General features: G+C 35.6%; 1 protein-coding gene across 3 annotated transcripts; it reads left to right on the forward strand.

Moving 5' to 3' along the window:
* Nucleotides 1-144: 144 nt before the first annotated feature.
* LOC137387824 (uncharacterized) lies at nt 145-22,567 on the forward strand. 3 transcript variants are annotated; one of them, XM_068074333.1, is made up of 10 exons: nt 145-271; nt 13,365-13,474; nt 14,203-14,463; nt 14,702-14,762; nt 16,220-16,461; nt 16,812-16,927; nt 19,950-20,057; nt 20,708-20,797; nt 20,959-21,052; nt 22,047-22,567. In XM_068074333.1, the coding sequence occupies exons 2-9, from the start codon at nt 13,378-13,380 to the stop codon at nt 21,037-21,039; spliced, it is 1,056 nt and encodes a 351-aa protein (XP_067930434.1). In that variant the 5' UTR covers nt 145-271; nt 13,365-13,377; the 3' UTR covers nt 21,040-21,052; nt 22,047-22,567. The 3 variants fall into 3 exon arrangements, with proteins under 3 accessions (XP_067930434.1, XP_067930435.1, XP_067930436.1); XM_068074334.1 differs by lacking the exon at nt 20,959-21,052; XM_068074335.1 differs by lacking the exon at nt 20,708-20,797.
* The last annotated feature ends 328 nt before the right edge of the window (nt 22,568-22,895 follow it).

Below are 22,895 nucleotides of genomic sequence, written 5' to 3' on the forward strand. Positions count from 1 at the left end.
CAGATTTGTCTGCCCTTTAGAAATAGACGCGATAAGTAAACGCACCATAAAGTGTAGTCCGAAAACGTACTTCCTGATTGGGCTCTGCGTTCTGAGCCTCGTTCGGTTTTGTATCTCAAGCTTTTAACGCATCGCGGTTTTCAAGTACACGCCGCGTGAATTACAAAACTTTCAGTTCTACAGTTTTTCCACCATACCGATAAATTGACCAAAAATCAATTTAATTCTAAAAAACTAAGAACATTTTGAACTTACAAGAAACTTTGAACTGGTAAGCAGTCGCTTTAGTAAGTTTCATTACTAAATTATTTTTCAGCTCATTTAAACAAAAACTATTTAATTAAAGTATTGTGTTTATTATCAAGTACTGTACTGTTGCTTGGCGAGCATACCTACCAACTCTCACGCATTGGGCGTGAGACTCACGCAATCACCCCAAAGAAAAAAATGAAAATGCGTGAGAAATGCGTTTTCGAAGATTTTTGCCCCAATTTACACAATTTTATATAGGCCTATACTATCATTGATACATCAATTGCCCCAAAACCATATCTCATGCATTGCCCCACTCTTGGGTTGGCAGGCCTGTTGGCAAGTCGTATGCATTGCAGTAGCAAAATGTTGAACGTGAAGCATACTAGGTTATAGACATTTTAGAAAGGCCAATGTAAACCTATCAAATAATGCAAGGTTGCATTATTTGGGGGGGGGGGGTCCATCAAGCACGATTGAGTGCCTACAAAGCAATCTGCTCCTATCTGGAATTTGCGGCATGGGGCCCCACATCAAATAGACAAATTGAAATCCTTGACACGACAAGAAATCGTGGTGTGCACATGGTCTGTAATTTGATAGGTATAAAAAGTGTGTCAAAAGCTAGAGAGGCTTGAACTTCAGTTTTTTTACTTTTGGGGGAAAAACTCAGGATAAAACTCCTGCACAAGGTATTCTCAAAAAAGGAAACACTGCCTCTCTCTCAGACTCCAATAATGCGATCACCAGCCAATCTGAGAACTCAGTGCAGAGCAGATCGCAAACAAAAGAGGAGTCAAGGCCCATATATATCGCTGGTAATGGTTATTAACACTGTTTTCTACCACATACATTGAAGAAAGAGATCTCAATTAAACTGAATGACAACAAATGATCTACAAAAGCTGCCCACTAGTTGAGGCACTTGCACATGCTCCCCTTCCAAATGCCTCACCCATATGAAGAATGCTATCCTATTGTCGAATCCAAGTCCCAAAATTGATACACATCCCCTTTGACCAATTAGGTGGCTTTGCGAGATGTCCTCGTTGATATGGGTAGATGTGGGGGCTAATGTAGCAATATTGCACAACTTATATGTACATTTCGTATGTATTGTTACAAAACATAAACTATGAGTTACAACATCAAAATCAATTAACATATCAGGTAGGATATAAAAGAAAATATACCTCAGTACTGATCATGTCTATGATAACTACAGTACTTGGCTCCATGCCGGTGTCTACATGGCATTACCGTTTGGCGAAATTATGATGAACTGTATGGTGTTGGCGTGGTATGCCGCTGGGCTAGACTTTCACTATTCTTGAAGCATTTATTGTGCTACCCTAATTACCAAGGGTTGCAAGATTGTAGCTTCTTCTGTTTTGGGTAGTCCTCTACTGCACAAGTATTACGGATAGGTGCCTGATGACGGTTTGCTCCACCTTTCTTCACTCCTTTGATTCTCTGTTTCTAATTTTGTTTATAACTCATCCTCTTCTACTTATGACTTCTGATCTCTCAGCCCTTCACTAACTCTCGGAAAACGTTGGAGAAACATGGTGGCTATCGTAAATTTCCAACTTATCAGGCTCGCCAAGTTCAGCTTCTAAACCTTGGTGAAGCCTTGGCCACGTCTTGAAAGTGCGATCTCTTATTGAGGCATCTCTTGTTATTTGGAAATTAACTCATTCTTATGTTTCAGTCTGTAGCATTTGGTTGCTATTGAAAATGATCGGATTGCAACTCATCTTCAATTGATTTTAAAGTTATCAGAGATTCTGATTGACTTGCCGATCTATTGACATACGGCATGAAACGTCCTCGATTCCAAATATTGAATATCAACAAAGTCTACCAATGTTTTTGTTCTATTTATTTTCTGTTTGCAAGGTTTTCTCTTATCCACGTTTGTTTTTAAATGCAAAATTTTTTAACATAAAAAATAATTATTTTGTTTATTGCATGTAGGCCTATTCATGGCAAGGATATACATGCATATACGTAAGCTACTGTATTTTACCGTTAACAAAACCTGTATTTGAATGCTACCTTTATTAAAATGCCACCTCTATTGGAGAGAAGGGTTAAAAAATAGAGCGCCACCCTTTAATTTAAAGCCACTTCTATTTGAACACCTTTTCTATTTGACTGCCATTATTTGACATTGTAGATCTTTACGGACAAATATCAGCAAGTGTTCAATAGAAAAGTGTCCACAAAACCATATTATTAATAACTCGATTACATCAATAACAATTAATACGTTCGTTGTTTCTGTTCGTATCTAAATCCATTTTCCAAGTCTTTACTGTTTTTTTTGGTAAATTTTAAATGCAACACCATAGAAACACCTAGCAACTTTATCAGGCTAATATTACTTCTTTTTTTAATGCGATCCTAATACTTAGATGTATGTGAAAAAAGTTTTTGTTTTGACGATAAAATCTGTTCTACTATGTATTTTGAGTCTAAATTTTAAGGCTGTTCGATTACACGCGGTTTCTCTTAACTCATGCTAAAAGCATTGTATACTTGCATTGTTTAATCGCGCGAAACTCGCACAATGTATATGTAAATGTATTCTAAAGCGAATCACCCAAAGTTTTTGGTCTGCTAAAAAATCTTTTTGGACGTTATTATCAACTAGCTCAGCTGCGCAGAAGATGAGTTGAGGTCAGAAGACACTGGGGAAGGTATTGAACAGCCAGAAGAATACGGAGTGGTTCCAAAGGAAAACAACAATCGGAATGCAACTGGCCGAGCAAACAATGCTAATATTTATGTTTTTAAAATGTTAGTTGTGGTTTTAAATGTTAATTTTTGTGTTTTCGAGTGTATTATAAATATGGTTTGTTTATGTCACTTGGTCTTGAATATATATTTGTAGCATTTGATAGATCATTATATAACTTGTAAGTTTGCAGTTTATAGCATATTATTTGACAGCATCGTTGCGGTTATATAGACTCGGCTTACAATGGGTCGAGGCTCGTAACTCCTCTTCCATTGCACATAAAAAGTCAGTTTTGGCTGCAATCTGTAGCAAACATTATTAATGAGTGCAATGAGCTTTTATGCAACCTTGTTAAACATAGTTATCAAATGAAAATATGCTTTCAATTTTAGAAGGAAATGAAATGAAAGCTCCTACAAATTGCAACGCATTCCATAAAATCATCGTAGGTTAATTGCAAGATATCAATTGGGTCATGATCTCAGAAACCATGGTTAAGTCGGGTGTGTGAGATTTGGAGTTATCTACACTAGCAGAAGGAAAACATTCTTAGTTTGCACAAAAAATTTGATTCTAGCTTAACCCATTCAGCACTAATTAGTTATCGGTTGACTGCCCCTAAGCCTAATTAATTTTTCAGTAGCCTTATAATTAAAATAGAGCTACACGAAATTGAGTATAACTACAGTAATTTTCATAATAATCTTGATTTGTTTTTTGCTGCTTAACTGAAACATTCCAGGCTACAATTTGATATAAATATCTCTGTAGCTTTACAAATTCTACTAACCACAATTTCTAATACTTCCGCGAAAAATATTTTGGATCAAAGTGCATTTTTATGTTTCAAAGCAGCTATCAAGCAGTTTTTTGGTAGTGACATTGTTGGACTATGTTAGATTGATAGGTAGCTTTATCAGCAGCAAATCAAAAAAAGATTTCTCAATTCCAAGTAATAGAACAGGTGTTACAAGCTTCTAACTAACATTACGTCGCTGACAGTTTTATCAATTACATAATCGAACAGCTTAGTAATTTATATTGAAATCCATTGCAGAGGTTATTATGGATATATTATGCATAAAACAAGATAATAAGTTACCAGCTAACAGACAATCACCAGCAAGGAAAATATATGTAAAAATAAAGTAAAATAAACTAAAAAATGCAGTAAAAATGAAGATGCATGAAAAAGGAACATTTTATACATGTATATGTATAAAAATATATATATATATAAAAATGTATTCATAAAAAATGGCGAGACATTGAGAGTTATTTGATGCCGACTACCCATGCACATTTGCTCCCATTATAAATTGATTGATGCAGTATTTTCTTGGCTTTTGTAGTTCTTGTAGTTCTACAAGAAAATCATAAAATTATTATTTATTATAGGATAATCAAGTGATGAGTTCTAGAAATCGATAAAAGTCTAAATTTTATTTGCTTGATAATGTTATAATCTTGTGTATCATAAAAAATCCATATCTTACACTGTTAGAGTATAGTTTGTTTGAAATTCACAACAAAAGTTTCGGCTTTTTATTGTTTTTTTTTTCGGTAAAATTATATATATAGTCACATAAAACTTACCTTCTTCCATGAATAAGTTCTCATTTTTTTGCTCAAACATTAATTTTGTTGCTAATTTCTTCCTCTAAGCTGATTACCACATCTGATTCACTTGAGAAGTTTGCCATCGTCCAAATAAACTTTTTCCAAAATGGCGATCAACGAATTTTCAAAACAGTTAATATCTATCACGTAATTTGTTAGTTAAAAATCTATTGTCCAATCACATATTTGGTATCAAAATGATGCCCAGGCTCTTAAACTTCGTTTGGTGAATAAATAAAACCGATGTACCTAAACAGCTAAGCAATAGAGTGAATCAAGGCCCTAGGAGAACACAACTCTTCCCGTAATAACCGGGAACAGGCCTGAATGGGTTAATTACTGCAGATTTTATGGTCAATAAACTGAATGTACGTTCACCATTAGTGCTAAAACACAGTTCTGAGAAAACTGGTGTTAAAGTTTGAGAAACGAAAACCAATGCAAAATTTTGTTTACATTTCAAAACGTCATAGAAACTAATTACAAGAATTTGTGATATTCATCTAGATTTCTGTATTTCTATACAAAAGAATATGCTGAATTTAAAAATTTAAACAGATTTTAGCTGGCTGTCATAGAAATAGCTGTATATCTATTAGAAAATGTGTTACTTATTCTTAATTTTGTAGATATTAAAACTGGCTTGGCAGTATCGCGATTTAGGGCACAGCCGTAATATCACCAACAAAATCTTTAGAAAAATAATAACAGTAAAATGTTGCACACCATCAAACACTCTATACTCCGATTTTGTAAAATCGGTTAACTACCGTACAGGATGAATTTATTCGCGGAGTTATATTTCGCGAAAATTGTCTTTTCATGCAAATTTGCGGATGAATTTATTCGCGGCTGAAAACTGCCACTCTCTAGGAAAAGTTAATTCTATTACGCCTAGCAATAGAGTTAACCTTACGCATGCGCGACTACGCGCTTAGCGCGTTTTGTTTTCTATTTAGCTTACAACTACGGGTGGATCGTGCTAAGCTGTAAATTCTTTGCTGCGTTCAGAGGTTTTCACGAATATTCATAGATTTGGAGGCCTTTGATGGACCAACAATTTGTGGTAAGTAATGAGTTTTTCACATTTACTAAATTAGTTGAATTTTACTTTGGTTCTTCGGTAAAACGCAATATTTGTTTTTCCATCCCTACCGCTTCATTATTTGTTTTAGTGTGAGAGAGAAATTTTTCATCATACACGGAAGAACAATGATTGCAAAGGTGGTAGATGTCATTCTTAGAAGATCACCAATCATTCAGGGAGGTCTTGAAGTTGAAGTAGAAGTGGCCGCAGCTGCTAACGAGGAGAATATATCTGTTTTAAAAAAGGAACAAAAACGCCTTTTATGAGTACAAATCTTTGGCCAACCGGCAGAACTTTACAAGCCACGAGGAGAGTTCTGATGATAAATTCCTTACCAGTCATGTAGTAGCGAGAGAATCGCCTTTAACATCTACCCAAGAAAGTGACAGAGCTGCTATTACCAAAATAACTAGTCAGAGAGCACCATTACACGCTAGTATTCACTTACAAGAGTACCAGTTTAATTTTATTGCTAGATAACCGCCATAATGACTAAACTGTTTATATTTACTCCATCGTTTGTAAAATTTTATTTGTATTTGAAATATTTTATTTGTACACTCAAGTTTGTAATAAATTATAATATATCTATACATGAAATAAAATATAAAATAATTTAATCATGTTTGCTGCAGCGATATCAATGAGTTGTTGTCGATGAAGGGGTCTAAGTTGACTGATTGCTTCTCTGCCAATTTTCCTGCCTTGATGAATATTACTACTTGTCTCTAGTTTTCATACTCGGAGTAGGTTGTTTCATTCTCAATCTGCAGTAAACACAAAAAAGAAAAAAATATTAACAAGTGTCAAGGAAGTACAAAAACAATAGCTGAAGTATTTAATGAAAGCGATCAGTTTTTAAACAAAAGAATTAACTAATGCAGTTAATTATGGAAAAACGTATCTGCACTGCAAATCAATTACATACCATAATGTCCAGATCAGAATCATGATCGTCCTCAACTTCGGTATTAGAGATTGATGGAGTTGATTTCAATGTAAAAAGACTAGGAGGGATTTTTTGCGATGACGAAGCCATGCCGAATAACTTGTGAAAACCTTGAATAATTTTGCAGAGTTTGATGAAATGGCAATAAAACTCGAAGCCCCAGCGATGATTTTAAAAAAGTTTTGGAACTCGGCTACGTTTAGTACTTCTGCCTAGTGGCTATTTTTGCGACGATGCCGTTCTGCATATCTTGTGACAACCTTGAATAATTTTGTAAAGAAATGTGATGCATTGGCAATGGTGTTAGCTCAAAGCCCAGGCAATGATTTTAAAAATGTTTTGAAACTCAACTACGTTTATTATTTATATTAAAAACCTGCCTAGCGGCTAGTTTTTAATTTGATGCAGTAGTTATTCTCCCTTGTGATTAAAAATAGAACTAATTATTCACGGAATTTTATAATTCGCGGAGTTGTCTGTTCGCGAAATCGCGAATTTTTATAACCAACGAATATTTTCATCCTGTACGGTGTTCTATTCTCACATTTTCTAATAGATATACAGCTATTGCTATGACAGCCAGCTAAAATCTGTTAAAAGTTTTAAATTCAGCATATTCTTTTGTATAGAAATACAGACATCTAGATGGATATCACAATTTCTTGGTATTGGTTCCTATGACGTTTTGAAATGTAAACAAAATTGTGCATTGGTTTTCGTTTCTCCAACTTTAACACCAGTTTTCTCAGAACTGTTTTTTAGCACTAATGGTGAACGTAAGTTCAGTTTATTGACTATAAAATCTGCTGTAATTAAGCTAGAATTAATTTTTTTGTGCAAAATAACTAACAATGTTCTCCTTATAATAATCTTATAAAATTGAATAGTTATTCTTATAATAATCTTATAAGAGTAGTTAGGGAAAAATCATCGTCATTCCCTTTACTTTCACTGCTCCTGGCATCAGCTGAAATACCAAGTACTCGTTAAAAGTGTCCAAAATGGCAGAGTTATCTTTAAAATTTGCAAAAAAAACGATTACTTTTATCTTACTTCCTGTTTATCATGGCAACAGTTTTAAGTTTTTTTTCGAAGGTTGGAGACTTTTATCGGCTTCACTGACTTCAGATTCAGATAGATCACTCTTTGATTGGTCCGGATGCACGTGTTGCAAAAATCGTTATCAATATTATAAATTCAGTTAGTGCAGCTTCAAAGTCAGATAACTCAACTTCGTGATTTGCGACTTAACCATGGTTTATGAGATCGCGACCCAATTGGTAGAGACCTGTATCAGCTTTCCCGAGCATATTTATGTAGAAATCTTCGACAAGTTGGAGGTAAGTTAGCAGATTTCTTTCACCCAAATGCTTATTGTCGCTCTGCTCTTAGGAGACTGCAAAATATACTGTAACACCTCTAATTGAATGCCATGCCGCTCTATTTTTCAACCTTTTCTCCAAAGTGGCGGTCAATTGGAGGCGGCATTCAAATGAAGGCTGGCAGTCTATTTTTCAAATGGCTCGTCAGAATTTTTGCAAGATAAATTTAACCCTATTACGGGCGAAGCGAATGTCACCTATATTTTGCTTTCTTTTTTCAGTGGAGCGATATTGAACCATTTGGATGCAATAAATCTGCTAACTTACCTCTCTTGTCAAAGATTTCTGAATAAATATGCATCGAGAAACCGAGAAATATCTCTACTAGTTAATATCTATTGCTTGCAATTAACCTGCGATGATATTATAGCCTGTGTCCTTCCTTGCAATTTGTTGGCATTTTTAATTTTTATTTCTTTCTAAATTTGAAGACATATTTTTATTTTATAAGTATATATCTATATCTAACATTGTTGAATAAAAGCTCACTGCATTCACTGATACGTTTGCTACAGTGTACAGTCAAAACTAACTTTTCATGTGCAATAAAAGTGGAGTTATGAGCATCGATCTATTGTAAGCTGTGTTAAGATAGCTGCAAGGATGCTATTAAATAACATGCTATAAATTTGCATATTTATAAGTTATACAACAATAATCTATCAAATGATACAAATATATATTCATGAGCAAGTAACATAAACGGACCATACTTGTATTACACACAGAAACAAAAATTAACGTTTTTAAAACAAAAAATATTTCCATCGTTTGCTCGGATAGCTACGTTCTTATTGTTGCTTTCGATAGAACGAACATCTTCTAGTTGTCCAATACCTTCCACAATATTTTCTGGCCTCAACTCTTCTGCACTGCTGAACTACTCGATATTAACGTCCAAACAATTTTTTGGCAGATCAAAATTTTCACGCGCTAAATTTAGCACTAATGCAACGCATAAAAGTATGCTCGGTAAACGTGACCTTAGGTCCAAAACTTGTTAACCGGTTTTTATATGCATGTTCTTCGAAGTATTAGGACCGCGTTAAACAAGGAACTACTATTAGCCTGAGACAGTTAGTAGTTATTTTTGTGGCGTTGCCTTCAAAGTTCCATTTACCATCGTAAATCTAAACCGTTTTTATATATGTACATGTACTTCGAAGTATCAGGACCGTGTTAAACAAGGAACCACTATTAGTCTGAGACAGTAATTATTTCTATAGCGTTGCTTTGAAAGTTCATCTACCATCGTAAATTTAAGCCGTTTTTGATATATAGGTACTTCGAAGTAAAAATACCGCGTTAAACAGAGAACTACTACTAGCCTGAGACTATTATTGATTATTGCTACGGTGTTGCTTTCAGAGTTTTAATGAAAAAAAACGCAAAGTTTTGGAATTGGACAATGAAAGAAATAATTGTTATTGATATAAACGATTTATTATTAAAACGATTTTGTGAACGCTTTTCTACTGGTCAGTTTATATTCTGGGCTCGTAAAGATCAAATAATTTCAAAGTGACGGTCAAATGGAGGTGGTGCTCAATTAGAGAATGGTAGTCTATTTTTCAACCCTTCTCTCAAGGTGGCGGTCAATTGGAGGTGGTGTTCAAATAGAGGTGGCATTCAATTAGAAGTTTTTAGGTGACATTTGATTCACCTGTGAAAGAGTTAAATTTTTCTTCTCAATATTCTGACGAGGTGTTTGAAAAATACAATGCCACCCTTTATTTCTTCAAGAAAGTGACACTTTAAGAGAAGGGTTAAAAAGTAGAGCCTCATGGCATTCGAATAAAGGTTTTACAGTAGATATACAGTTATACCTCGAAATATGAGTGCCCCAACATACGAAGAAATCGAGATATGAGTACAATTTCAAGCAAGTTTCTCCTTTGACATTCAAGTAATCTTTGAGATATGAGCATATAAGCCGGTTCTCAATGGCCTCTATATGGCCAAGTATGCAAGAGGCCACTTTTGAGAACAGCATTACTCGGTCTTTATCCTCAAAACAGTTTGACAAGAAGTTGGCAAAAAACATCAAACCGGAAACATAATAAAAATAGCGGCAACGAAATTAAAGTAACTAGTAATAGAGACTATGAGACTATTTAAGTAACTTTAGTTATAAACTAAAGCTTAGTTTTAAGCTTGTATTTAGTAAGCTAAAATCATTTAAGTTAATTTAAAAGTTTCTGTTGCATAGCGTCACAAAGGTTTAGTGTACCGAATGCGTTGCTAACAAGTCTCAGACAGCTGTTAGCCACTACGTGTGTCTTGAAGGTAAAAACTTATTGTAGCGTACATAGGAATGTTATAATTTGTTACAGATTTTAACTACTCAAGAAGTATTTGTTACTTTGTTATCGTAGATATTAAATTTCAATAATTAAAAAACACGTTTTTCCACCCTCATATCCTGTTTTATGTGTTTTTTTCATAGTATGATACTGGATTTATTTGTAGGTATATTTAGTTATGTTATATAGGAAATAGTGCCTTGAGACACGAGTAAAGTGACATATGAGCCCAGTCCCAGAACACATTAGGCTCGCATGTTGAGGTTTGACTGTAGATCCTGGACTCTTGGAATCTTGGACTTATACATCCAAACAGCCCTGCTATTGCGGTAATCAATAGAGAAGACCAAGTAATTCACATCATGGCTCCAGATCATTAAAATATAGCCAGCAAAAAAGAAGAGAAAGTGGTAAAATATCATAACAATATGCTGGAAAATGAGAACATCAGTAGTCATAAGAGTATTAGGAGGAGTAAACCCTACTCATCGGATATGGCTCAACCAATGTCCAGTTACACCGAATAGGACTCATTTGTAGAAGAGTGCCCTAGTCAAAACAGCTAAGATCTTGAGGCGAATACTAAATTCTCAAGTCTGGAAGGGGACTTGAGCACTGTCACTGAGATCTGAGCACTGTCACAATTGCATATATTTACCAGTGAATACATGTAGATAGACAAACTATATAAAAAGTCAAAAAGCAAGCCAAGTTGTGACCAACACAACGAAGCATTCTTTGTATCTGATCAGTTGCTACATCTAAAATTCTTACCAAAAAGAGGTCTGTGACAAGATATTTTGTCAAGAAAGACTATTAGTATAACTGAGTGTGTAGATAGACTATAAACACTTATTGTAGTGCTTGCATTCTTTGGTATCTACAAAATGTCTGAGGACATGTAAATTGTTGTTTGCGTCAACCACTGTAGGTGGGTTAAGTTCAATAATTTCAAGCTTATAGTCATTTTCATCATCTAAATCATCCGAGGCACCGTGCAATTATACAGACTACACATTCTCCGCTTCAGTTAAGTGCTCAGCAACTGTAACTTCTGCATACACCGACAAAAGCTCATCTGCAAAACAGCATCTAAACTTGAACTTGTGGAGAAAAAGACAATCTCTAAGAATTGGTTAATTGACATAGACAGTCATAAATTTAGAACACCAGCGAGTTGAGTTTGTGATATAATAGCAGCCTATGCTATTTCGATATTACTTACCCGCTGTCGCATTAGAATTAGAATCTATGGTGTTTTAGAGCAGATTCAGATTTCTCAGTGTCTTCAGTAGTGTCAGCGATCGAAGCCACATCCGTTTTATCAAAGCTTTGGTGACCAGGCTTGTGGTGAAAACAGTTGGCAATGGTTTCTTTTGTGACATGGTTCCAAGCTCTGTGTACCCAGCATATTGCTTGCAAGACAGTGATAGATACATCTGGCATTTTTCTACGCGAGCCAAAGTAATAAATGGTGAACTGCAAAAAATTGTTGACGGTACTAAAAATTTAAATTTCAGGTAATCTTTGGCCCATAAACTAAAGTCCACCTGTAGTATTGAGTAGAGTGAATATAGGTTTGGTGTTGGGAGTTCCAGGAAGTTGTCAATGATGAGAACTTTTCTGTATTTCCGTGTCATCCAGTAAATATAATCTTTTGCCCTTTTTTGGTAGTACTTACATAGAAGGTTAATAAAATTTTTGAAACAACGGGCTTTTTGAACTTTTCTAAATACAATTGGAACATTCTTTTCAGTGCCCCACATGTTTGCACAAAATGCCGGTCATCTTTCAACAACTTCCCTCCTCTGCATTTCTCTCCTTCAAGGTGTAATAAATTTTGTCAATCATTATCATGTGGAACAACCCGGTATTGTCCATATTGATTATGCCATCATCAGGCCGGGTTTGCAGTTATGAAGTCAACACTTCCTATTTTCATTTCCTTCCCTCTCCAACATTGATGGAAGTTGACTCTCCAATAACTTAGTGATGACCAATATGTCATTTCCTCCACCTGTTGATTCAATCCCAAGACAGACAGACAGAATGGTATCCTTTTCCAAATCCTGAGGAAGCTGATTGTTAGCCATTTCTATTAAAATTTCTCCAACAATAGGTTCGCCTTCACCATGCATTTGTCTAAACAAAGTCAACAATAGGTTTGCCTTCACCATGCATTTGTCTAAACAAAGTCAACAATAGGTTCGCCTTCACCATGCATTTGTCTAAACAAAGTCAACAATAGGTTCGCCTTCACCATGCATTTGTCTAAACAAAGTCAACAATACACCCTCCAAATCATTCTCGGACCTTGAACGATATTTTTACCTTCACGAACTGTGGTCGCATAGCTCCCTTATCCTCGCCTTCCGTTTAATTAATCCATGTCGACATAATACTTTTTAGAAGACTTTCCCATTTTAATATCGCTGATAGCTTTTCTCCTGCTTCAATCTTCTCAATGCTTTTTGGTTTGTCTGTAGGTTTCCACGCTTTACCTTGTTTTTGCAAGGACATGGCGAAGCAATGTCTTGTAAAATGCTGTTTTGCCAACCTTTATTAAATTCGTTAACAAAAAAATTTTAATTTGAGAAAATATTTGTCTTGACAGATACAGACAAAGTTTCTGTTTGTCTACCAGATTTGGGAACCTAGCTTCAGTTCCCAAAGCAAATGCCTTCAGATCAATTTGTTTAAAATCTCAGAAGATGTCTATTAGTGATTGTGAAGACTTTGTAAAGAGTGAAAGTAAAGATAAAAGCCTTGAATGAGTCAAGATAGAGAACCTTGCCATAATAACTACAAATAAAATTAGAACAAAACCAAATATAAAAAATATATAAGCCAAAGCATGGAAATAAGTTATGTTTATTTGTGTTTTAAGTTATGTTAACGTAGACTAGCTCTGTATCACTGTCGTTATCTCCGCCAGTCTGTCTCCCTCATCGCCGAGATTACACTTTTCAAAACCTTCTGATATTAGGTAAAACACTAACCTTACCCGATGCCCATTTGCTGATTGTAGAGCCTGACCTGACATGATCTCTCAGCAGGACCTTGGATTGATATACGACTCAGTGAATAATGATTTATCATTTGACAAGCTTTTGGTTCCTGCTGAAGTAAAAACTGAACGTAAGACCTATTTGGTTCATATGATAGAATAAATTATCTTCATAAGTTCAGATGAAATGTATTTAACGGATTGTTGACGAGTGGTAACTGTACCACTATTCTCGTAAACATATTCACCGGTGCAGATTGACTATTATTAATGGATGGTTTGAGTTTAATATTGAAATAGAATAGTTGTAAAATTTGTGTACGATGTAATTCAGTACTGACATGCCATGTCGTTACCCTAGCTTTATATAAAAAATTGACTTGAAAATTTATTTAAGTTTTTGTTTTAATATTTCTGAATGTGGAGTTGTCTGTAATTGCAAAAAGCATGTGTTTACAGAATTTTACAGTTTGTCTCTGAACATTTCTCAAATGCTGTATTGCAAAGCAGACGATATTTAAAAATATGTAGCTCTAGCTATTTTCTATTGAAACTTTGATAAATGCCATTTCATATTTTTCTCAGTTAAACCATTTGGTAAACACTTCATGCACAGATGATTTGAACTGTTTACCAAATGTTTTGGAATTAGAAGAAAACCCTGATTTCAAGTGCTTGTTATATTCGACGAATACTAGCCTGTTTAGCGAAAACACAGATTTATAACGCATTCTGTTTCTCATGAATAGAGAGTAGTAGGTTAGTATTTCGATTATTTACATATTTTAGTTTTGTGTCATATTAGGACTCTGTTAGAATTTTTTTCATGACAATGTTTTTTCTTGCATTGTACTTACAGCGAGAGTAAATCATTCTGTTGCTATGACCCGTATGAGTTCAACAGAGGAGTTCAACTCCTACTCGTACAGACCACCATATGCTCAAACGCCGTTATTACCAACTCCAAAACTTGAAAAACTCCCACAACTTTGTGCACCTGCCCAAGAAGCATCAGATAAGCTGAAGTTGCAATCTACACACGGTGGTTTATTTTCTCTTCAGACATCCTCAGTCAGAAGTAACTTTGAATCCCTTTTCGGGCTAAATCCGAAGAGCCAAGGTAGCATAATTCCTGTCTTTTTCAATTCAGTTTTTAAAATTCTGCAAGTTTGCTATTGAATTGGCATTTTTTTCAGTGTAACCTACGAACACGTTAAAATGTGTTCATGCCGCTATACCGCTGAATATCATTGATTTATATTTGCTGGTTAGGACTAATGATGAATAATATTATGTTATATAATAGATATAATATATGTTATTTGACAAAGCAAACATCAATGTAAGAGTTCTTGTAGGTGGATGCAAGGAGCATACATCAAGAGATATTAAAACAGAATTTGGTGATACTTCGCACTGGTAAGGTTCAATCTTTGCTAACACGACTAACTGCACCACTGAGAAAGGGTGATTAGATAATTGATAGTAACTTGTAGGGTGTCTGCATCTGGTTTAGCTGTGGTAAAGGTGGTGCTGATAGTCTTGCATGGAAGAGATACTCTTAATTAGCTTTGTTCAGTTCATTCAGAGATTCCTTCATGCTTTGCCTTAACTGAATCACTATTAAGTGCTCACCAATACGTAATGTGTCATAGCTGAAAGCATTATAGCGTAAAGCATCATAGCGTAAAGCGTTATAGCGTAAAGCATCGTAGCATAGAGTATTCGGTAAGCTTTTGATTATTGCATGTTTTTCTTTCGACAAATTTGCTCCGTATTTGAATAGTCAGGTCTCTACTTATGATTGTCTCAATATTCCCAGCAACTATTAGACTGCACCTGAAGGAATTTTCAACATATAACATTCTAATTTTTTAATCATCATATTTTCGTAAGAAATTCAAAAGAAATAGTAAAAATTAAAAAGAAATGTGAAACAAGAAAGTATAATTAAAATGTAAGTCAAATTAGCCAAGCATCACCTGGTCTAAGTTACACTGCTCACATCTATTACCTTCTTTGCTTCCTACCTTATGCTCTCATTAATCAAGCCTCCTCTTCGGGTATCGCGAATGTAAAGGACCAATAAAAACACCATTTAATTGATAATTTAATTTATTTTTTACATTTTTCTATAGAGCGTTTGTTTTCTAACAGTGTGTAGTTATCTTCAGTATTTATTATGGCGTTATTATAAGTTTTTAGCTGTGAAACAATTTAGTTCATGCTGAATTCTTATGGGAATATTTGAACTACTATGCAACTGTTTGAACTAGTCTTGGGCACGGGTGATAAAACTTGTTGAACTCGCAGGGTTATCTTCTCTCGGGTAGTAAAGATTTTGAGCATTTCGATCCTGCAGTTTCGGGTTTTGACTTTCGAGTTCGGGTGTTGGTACATGAATCTGTCAAGTTGAGTGTACAAAAACTCAGTCTATTGTGCCATGCGCTCTAAGCACTGTTTAACAACTCGCCTGTTAACCCTGCGAACTCGAATATCGGTCGATAGAAAATAGTAAAAATTAATAAATAGTTGAATAGAACTATAATTGCATTGTAAATTTTAAGATATGTCTGATGTTTAGAAATTTTAGACATATACCCATAGAAACAAACCCAGTACCTGAAAAACCCGTTAGTCAAGAAGTACTCGTGCCAAGCACTACCAGCTACCCGATACTCGAAAAACTCAAACGAAAGGGGGCGGTCTAAACTCGTTGGCCAAGAAGTACTCGTGCCCAGCACTAGTTTGAAGATGCAAAGAAGATTCGGGAGTAACTAAATTCATATGTCGTGGTTTGATTGCTAGGCATTTGTATGGCTCATCATAATTAACTGTAACAATATATGGGCATACAAGTGAACTATCTGTGTTAGGTATGGTGCAGAGTTATCCTCTCCTTCCGAAAATGAGGTTGGTTTTAAGGCGGTGATGACTGACTTGATGAAGAAGGAAAAACCCGATATAGAGGCCACCCACCCTGCAGCCCTTACTGACTGCAATGAGCCAGATATTGTCATTTGTGGCCGCTGTTGCAAATGCTTCAAAAGTATCGAGGAGCTCCAAGCACACAGAGCATTCCCGCAACTCTGCTTCATGCAACCAACTTGTTCCAAGTGTAAGAAGTTTCTGTTGTTGAGAGAGTTAGCCAATGCATTGCTGGGAATTTTGTTTTCCGTGTTCAATATGTTTATTGGTAATTTAGCGCTTGTATATTTATGAGCTGCAGTTTTCCACAATATATCAACAACTCTCAACCTCGTAAATAAATGCATGTGCTGTGCATCTCCTTTCAGAAAGGTTATCATAACTCCTTTCAGGTTATCATAACTGTGATGACCCAGATTTGTTTTGGACCTCTGGCCTCCTGCTATGTTTTTTTATATTGTGACGTGTTTATGTAACTCCTACTTGAATACTAAAGTTAACTGGTGTTAACCAGTCATTTACTCTGACAATGCTTTGCAGGTGTCCATGGTCATCGGGGCCAGTTAGTGTGCTCGCAATGTTTCGAGACTAGACCAACTCCTTGGGCTTTATTAGTACATGCACAACTAAAACACAAGATCGTCATGTGCCAAGAGGTATGTTTGCACCAAACAATCTATAGGTTTTATTTCCAATCTTGTGTTGCTAAAATGAAGTCAAACTTTTATTGAGCGTGAGTAGCTCATTTGTGCTGCATATTCATTATGGAGAAATAATTGCGCAAGGTTCGTTTTCACAGCAAGCAGCTAATCACACTCATGGAAGCTATTGAAAATTTATTCTATGTCTATCAAATTAATTATTCACTAGCCTGTTTTCCTAACCATTGAGGCTCATCACCTTTAACGTGTGACAGTTTATCATCTTAGAGTAGAGACGACTTTATTAATCTCATGATTGTCTCTAGTTGTTTAATATTTCCTCTATATAGCCGTTCCTACACTCTGATGTAATTCTCACCCAATGAAATGTTTATTCACAATGATAAGTAGGTTGACCAGTTGAAGTGGACCCGGGTCGAAGGAAACAGTTCATCGCTTTTGAAACACCACCCACTCCAATCAGTTTAACCTGTTGTTTTGTTCTTTTTGTTTACACTTAAATTTTTGTTAAAACTGTTTATCGACGACATCTTGAGCTTGATACAAATACACTGGAAGCAGAACTACAGCAAATAAGATTAGATTCATACAAAATGATACCATCTCTGCCCTCAAAGACCAACACAAAACATCCACCATTACTGCACAAGTGATGCATGTTAGTTTTTTGCTATCAGTTTGGTTTGTGATGAATTGCTGTTTATTATAAATTCAAGCATATTTTGGTGACAAAAGGATATTTTCAGACGAAAAAAATAGTTTTCAATAAGATATAAAAACTAACAAGTACTAGATATTCCATTCATATAATATCAGATTACAAAATGTATTTAAATAGAAAGGATGGTTGTGCGTTTGATAACTGAACTAGGGGCGCTGATTCTTCTCTGAATAATGGAAAAAGTATTACCAATTGCGCCACCACAAGAAACAACATGGCTAGACAAGGCAGCTAGAGGGTCGTCAACTGAAACTCAGCTTAAGTTCATGAGTCACAAAGGCTGTTAGTAACGGTAGAATGCAGGCCCGTATTCCCTGGGGCGGCTGGCTGGCTGAGCCGCCCCAACTTTTAAGTGATTTTTGGCGGCTAACTACTAAGAATTGCAGTCTAAGCTCATTCACTTGGAATTTCCAACAACTAATTTACTGTCAACTAGCATTCTATATTCTCTCCGTGGTGATCTCGCCAAATGAATGATTTTGCGAGACTTTGTTAAGACTTGGAAACTGAACTTTATTGCTTATAGTGGGGGTGCAAAGAAGACCTCGAAACTTGCATTTTCCTTATCATAACCGAATCAAAACATCGATGAGGAGCACTATAGTGCAGGCTCGTCTAAATAATCTTCTAATATCACACATATATAATGATGTTGCAATAGATACAGAGTCAGTTGGGAAAGATTTCTACCATGGACACATTGACAAAACAAGCGCTATTGCAATAAAAAGTAAGAGCTCTTGTTTTGTCAATGTCCCTTATAGAAATCTGTAGTGTCATATGTTTTATATTGTAATTTTATGATCGTTCGTTGATAAAGAAAAGGTTTTGTCTACCATGAACTATAAACAATATATTTATGTAGATTTTGATGCTTACAATTGATTGCAATTATGCATACCTTGAGGGTTGTTGATGCTTAAAATGTTCAGAGCTTCGGGGAACTGCCCCGAACTCCGTTGGGTGGCTTACATTTCCCCCCAAACCCCAGGTGTTCATAATTAGTCGCTTAACATTTGCCGCCCCAACTTGCAACAGGGAATACAGGCCTGATAGAATGAGGCTATCACAAGGCTGCAGCAATAATGACCTAACAATGATTCATCGATGAGACTTATCTTGAGCCATAGATTAACCATAAACATGCTGATTTGTGCAGCCGATTCTTTAAACAAAAGTTCAAGTCAAATAAGGAGGCGGGCTTTGTGCGGCCCTCAGGCTGTAATTTGATGATCGCTGGCCTAGTAGATTATTATTATCTGGCAGGTTCAAAGGCTAGAAGCTAGCATTGTTCTGACACATTTATTACTAAGATAATAGCGAAGTGGCACATGTTTAAGGTGGGAACATAAGGCTGCATGTACACTGGGAATACTTGAACAGATATATGCTTACAGCTATATCATCAGCTTATCAGCCATTCATTCAGAACAATTTCAGAGTATCAGCATTCTGTCAGAAATTAGATGGTTTGTGTTCAATTTTTAGATGATTATTTCAGCTTGGGTGACCAATCTGAAAATTCTAACATTCGGCCTGTCTGTTTTATTCTATTATCAATGATAAGATTCACTTAGAAATACTTCATATTGCAATTTTTTTTCATGAAATTTGCATATTTGCTTTTGCAAAGTTCACCGTATCTCTGTTATTACTAGCAACTATTGCAGTTCAACTGTTTTCAATATTAGTCAATGTGTTAGCTGCACATGATATAAACTAAAATGATTTTTTTCGGATTTGTGTCATCCACTAACCGCTTTAAAGTCATTGCCAGTGCGGCAATGAAGTCATTGCCAGTGCGGCAATGTAACAAGTAAATGTTTTCATCGAATTGTTATTCGCTAGTTTTGTGCTTATATAAACACACCAATATGACAAGCAGCAATCTGTTTATATTTATACTCATATTTTTATCAAAAATAGCTTTTTAATTTTTTTTAATGAAAAGTGGCAGTTGATGAAATTAGTGTCATTTTCCTTCATTTAGATAAGGACAACTTAGAATGATCTTGATTTGTGAGACGAAACTTGAAGTATATGCAAGATAGCTTCAGATTTCATGAATTGTAATTCCAATAAGAGACTCATATTTACTTGGAAAACTTAATTTCTCTGTTGCAACAAAAACAACGAAGAAGACCAAGAACAGCGAAGCGCATCACTTATGTTAATGTTCAAAATGTGATTACATGGACTACAACATAATTGGCACCAAGTCTACTAGCATCTTGTCCGCTAGTGTAAACATAATCTAGTGACCGGTCGGTGATTTGAACTCTCTATTTTCCACAGGTTGAGGTGAAGAGGAGGAAATTATTGGCAGTAAGAACGGGTCATGTTTGTTCAGAAAGAGTTGATTCTAATGGCTATGTATTGCCATTAACGCCATCTCCATCACAGGTACAATTTGTAAACAGCTATCATTGCTGACAACTAGCGATTGATATCAGGCAGTTCTTTTGCCAGTTGACACCAAGCAGTTGTATGCTGTTGACAGTTGGCATCAAGAAGTTGTGTGCTGTTGACATCAAGCACCTGTGTGTTGTTGGCAGTTGACCTCAAGCAGTTGTGTGCTGTTGGTAGTTGACATCAAGAACTTGTATGCGGTTGGCAGTTGACATCAAGCAATCATTGTATCATTTTGTCAATTGGCATCAAAAACTTATGTCATTCTGGCAAAAGACATTTTATGCTTGGACTGTGATTTTAGGGTGTGTCGAATGCTTTTAAACCCAAGATCTGTAAAGCGTTAGTTAATGTTTTTATTACTATTGCTTTGACTAGCTAAGCTTGCACAACAAAGCAGCCACATAGTAGTATGGTGTTTGCTTGTTGATACACTTGTCAAAAGGTCAGATTTCTCTGTTAACTTTTATGTCTTTAAAACTTTTTGTTTTTACTTTTCTTTGACCTTAATGTAGGTTTTAATGCCTATTGGCAGGGTGGATCTGAACCATTGCAAATGGAGCTTTAAGTTCGTTAAAACCTTTCGGTTTGTGGTCTGCTGATAATACAAATGAAGAGTACCTTTTTGGATAACACATTTGTAGGATGAAGATAGGATTTGCAATATGCATGCTCTAGCACAGATCAAATCAGCCATTATGAAATCGAAGATAGACAAAGCCAAGTTGAAAGCGGTTAGTTCTCAATGAACAGGCGGTTCTCCGATCTGCCCTTTTCGCTCATGCCCCACTCTGTCTTCTCTCTCAGACCTGCACCTTTTCTCATCAAGCCTGCTAATTTGTGTCGCCCACTGATGTCTGTTCTCATTCTCTATGGTTATGATCATTATTAACAGCAAGATGAAATCGTAACCAGGATGGCAAGGAATTTGACACCAACAACTAGACACGTCTCTTCACATGCCTCGGATATGTAGTAGTTGTCTGCAGGTGATACTTTAAGTATTGTTTATAAAAGATTACTGATACTGTACATGGTTATGTGTACTATATAGCTGACTAACGAGTTAAAAGATTTGACTCATGTCTCGACGTTACTAGAAAATGGCGTGTGCCCAAAATGTCCATAAAAGGAAATGCATTTTCAAAATAGATCTATTTTCAATGTTACATTATTATTGAAAATAATATTTTATCAGTCTGTTATATAGCGACTATTAAAACTGCTTTGATGAATTTATAATCAATCTTTCAATATTCTTATGAACGTTAACAGTTTTTAATTAAAGTTTGATGGGGTTATAATAATTTGGAATTATTAACACTATGAACACGTTGCATATGAATTTATTAGTTTTTTGATAGCATTTATCTTTAACATTTTGATATTTACGTAGATGTAACTCTCAAAGTTCATCGTTTGGTGTGTCCAGCTACAGCTATTAAAACTTAAAAAGTAATAACCACTTTGTGCTGGATTTGATCTCAGAACCTCTCAATCTCCAAGTGATGTGCTAAACCATTGAGCTATACGAGATTGATGAATTCTTTGGGCGATATATATCACTATGTGGGTGAAAATACGCATACCGCTCTGTGCAGCGTGATTTTATGGTTGCTCTCACGGGTCTTATCAGTAAGTTCAAATTACTAGTTTGCTCAAATTATTCATCGGCAAGGTGCCAGACTAATGGGGAGTGCCAGCCAGCTCCAGTACCTCTCACTGTTTTTACGCTGTTTTTTAATACTGATGCAATGCCAGGCATTCCGCTAGCTATCCCTAAACGAGCTTTCAACCCTTAATAATCCTGTATAATCCTTAATACAGAAGAGCTACAATGAAAGATTCCTAAATCTTAGTATTTTTATGTCTAGTATTGTTGACAAAGATAAAAGCACAAAAAACTTGATTGTTTTGTGAACCTAATTAACTTTCAACTTTATGACTGCAACATTAATTATTATATATTGTCTTGTTTTACAGTGCTGGCAGTTGAACTAAGACTGACATACATCGATGTGAACAGCTAATATGTGAAGCAGAATTTACCAAAAGACTAGACTAGCTACAGTAGTTTAGGAACAGTTACCTGTCGTGCAGCTTCTAGTGAGTCTAGCGAGTATCTGACATGTGGAGTTGTCTTATGTTGTGGAATATCATGCCACTGTAGCCTGCAAAACTGATTCTGGTGCTTTTAATCTCATTTATTTTTGTTGCATGACACTGCTCATCATACTATATATGTGGAAGTATAATATATATACTATATAAATGTGCTGGTGAAAACATTGTTAACATAGGCATAAAAGCAGGGCTTCAGGTTCTTAAAAAGGATTATAGAAATTTTAACGTTCGGTCCCTTGTTTTCTGCGTTGTATGGAAGAGGTGTAGAAAGGTTACAACTTAGCTACTATACACTTCACTACTTTTGCTTTGTGAGTTGCTACTGCTGAAAATCTTTGCACTTACATTGTCATAAAGAAATAAAATCTATCCCAGCAGCAGTTACCGATGCCTATTGGTTGATGTATATTGTATTGACTTCATAGATAATGTGAATAAAATTAGTTAAAAAATTAAAATCATCTGGGCTGCCTTTGCTGGGAGAGTGCCAAATGCGAGACGTGTAAATGTGTTTGGGAAGTCTTAAATATTTTTAACAGTTGTTAGCATGTGGATATTATTAGTTGGCCTACAGAATAGCTTTAGCCTACAAAGGGTTGGGCATGTTCTATGCCATAACATGAGGGTTGGGCACAGACTCAACTGTGTCGAGTGTGTGCCCAACCCTCAATGGTCAAGTAGGATGTCTGAGGCTGTACATGTTTTTTG

Source organism: Watersipora subatra, chromosome 2, assembly GCF_963576615.1.
Source record: "Watersipora subatra chromosome 2, tzWatSuba1.1, whole genome shotgun sequence".
NCBI classification, from domain to species: domain Eukaryota; kingdom Metazoa; phylum Bryozoa; class Gymnolaemata; order Cheilostomatida; family Watersiporidae; genus Watersipora; species Watersipora subatra.

Bases quoted from the DNA above. Each gene is read 5' to 3' on its own strand.
- LOC137387824 (XM_068074333.1), top strand. From the start codon at position 13,378: ATGATCTCTCAGCAGGACCTTGGATTGATATACGACTCAGTGAATAAT. The intron at 20,058-20,707 runs GTACAATTTGTA...ACACATTTGTAG, and splicing joins TAACGCCATCTCCATCACAG to GATGAAGATAGGATTTGCAA. The intron at 20,798-20,958 runs GTTAGTTCTCAA...CATTATTAACAG, and splicing joins ACAAAGCCAAGTTGAAAGCG to CAAGATGAAATCGTAACCAG.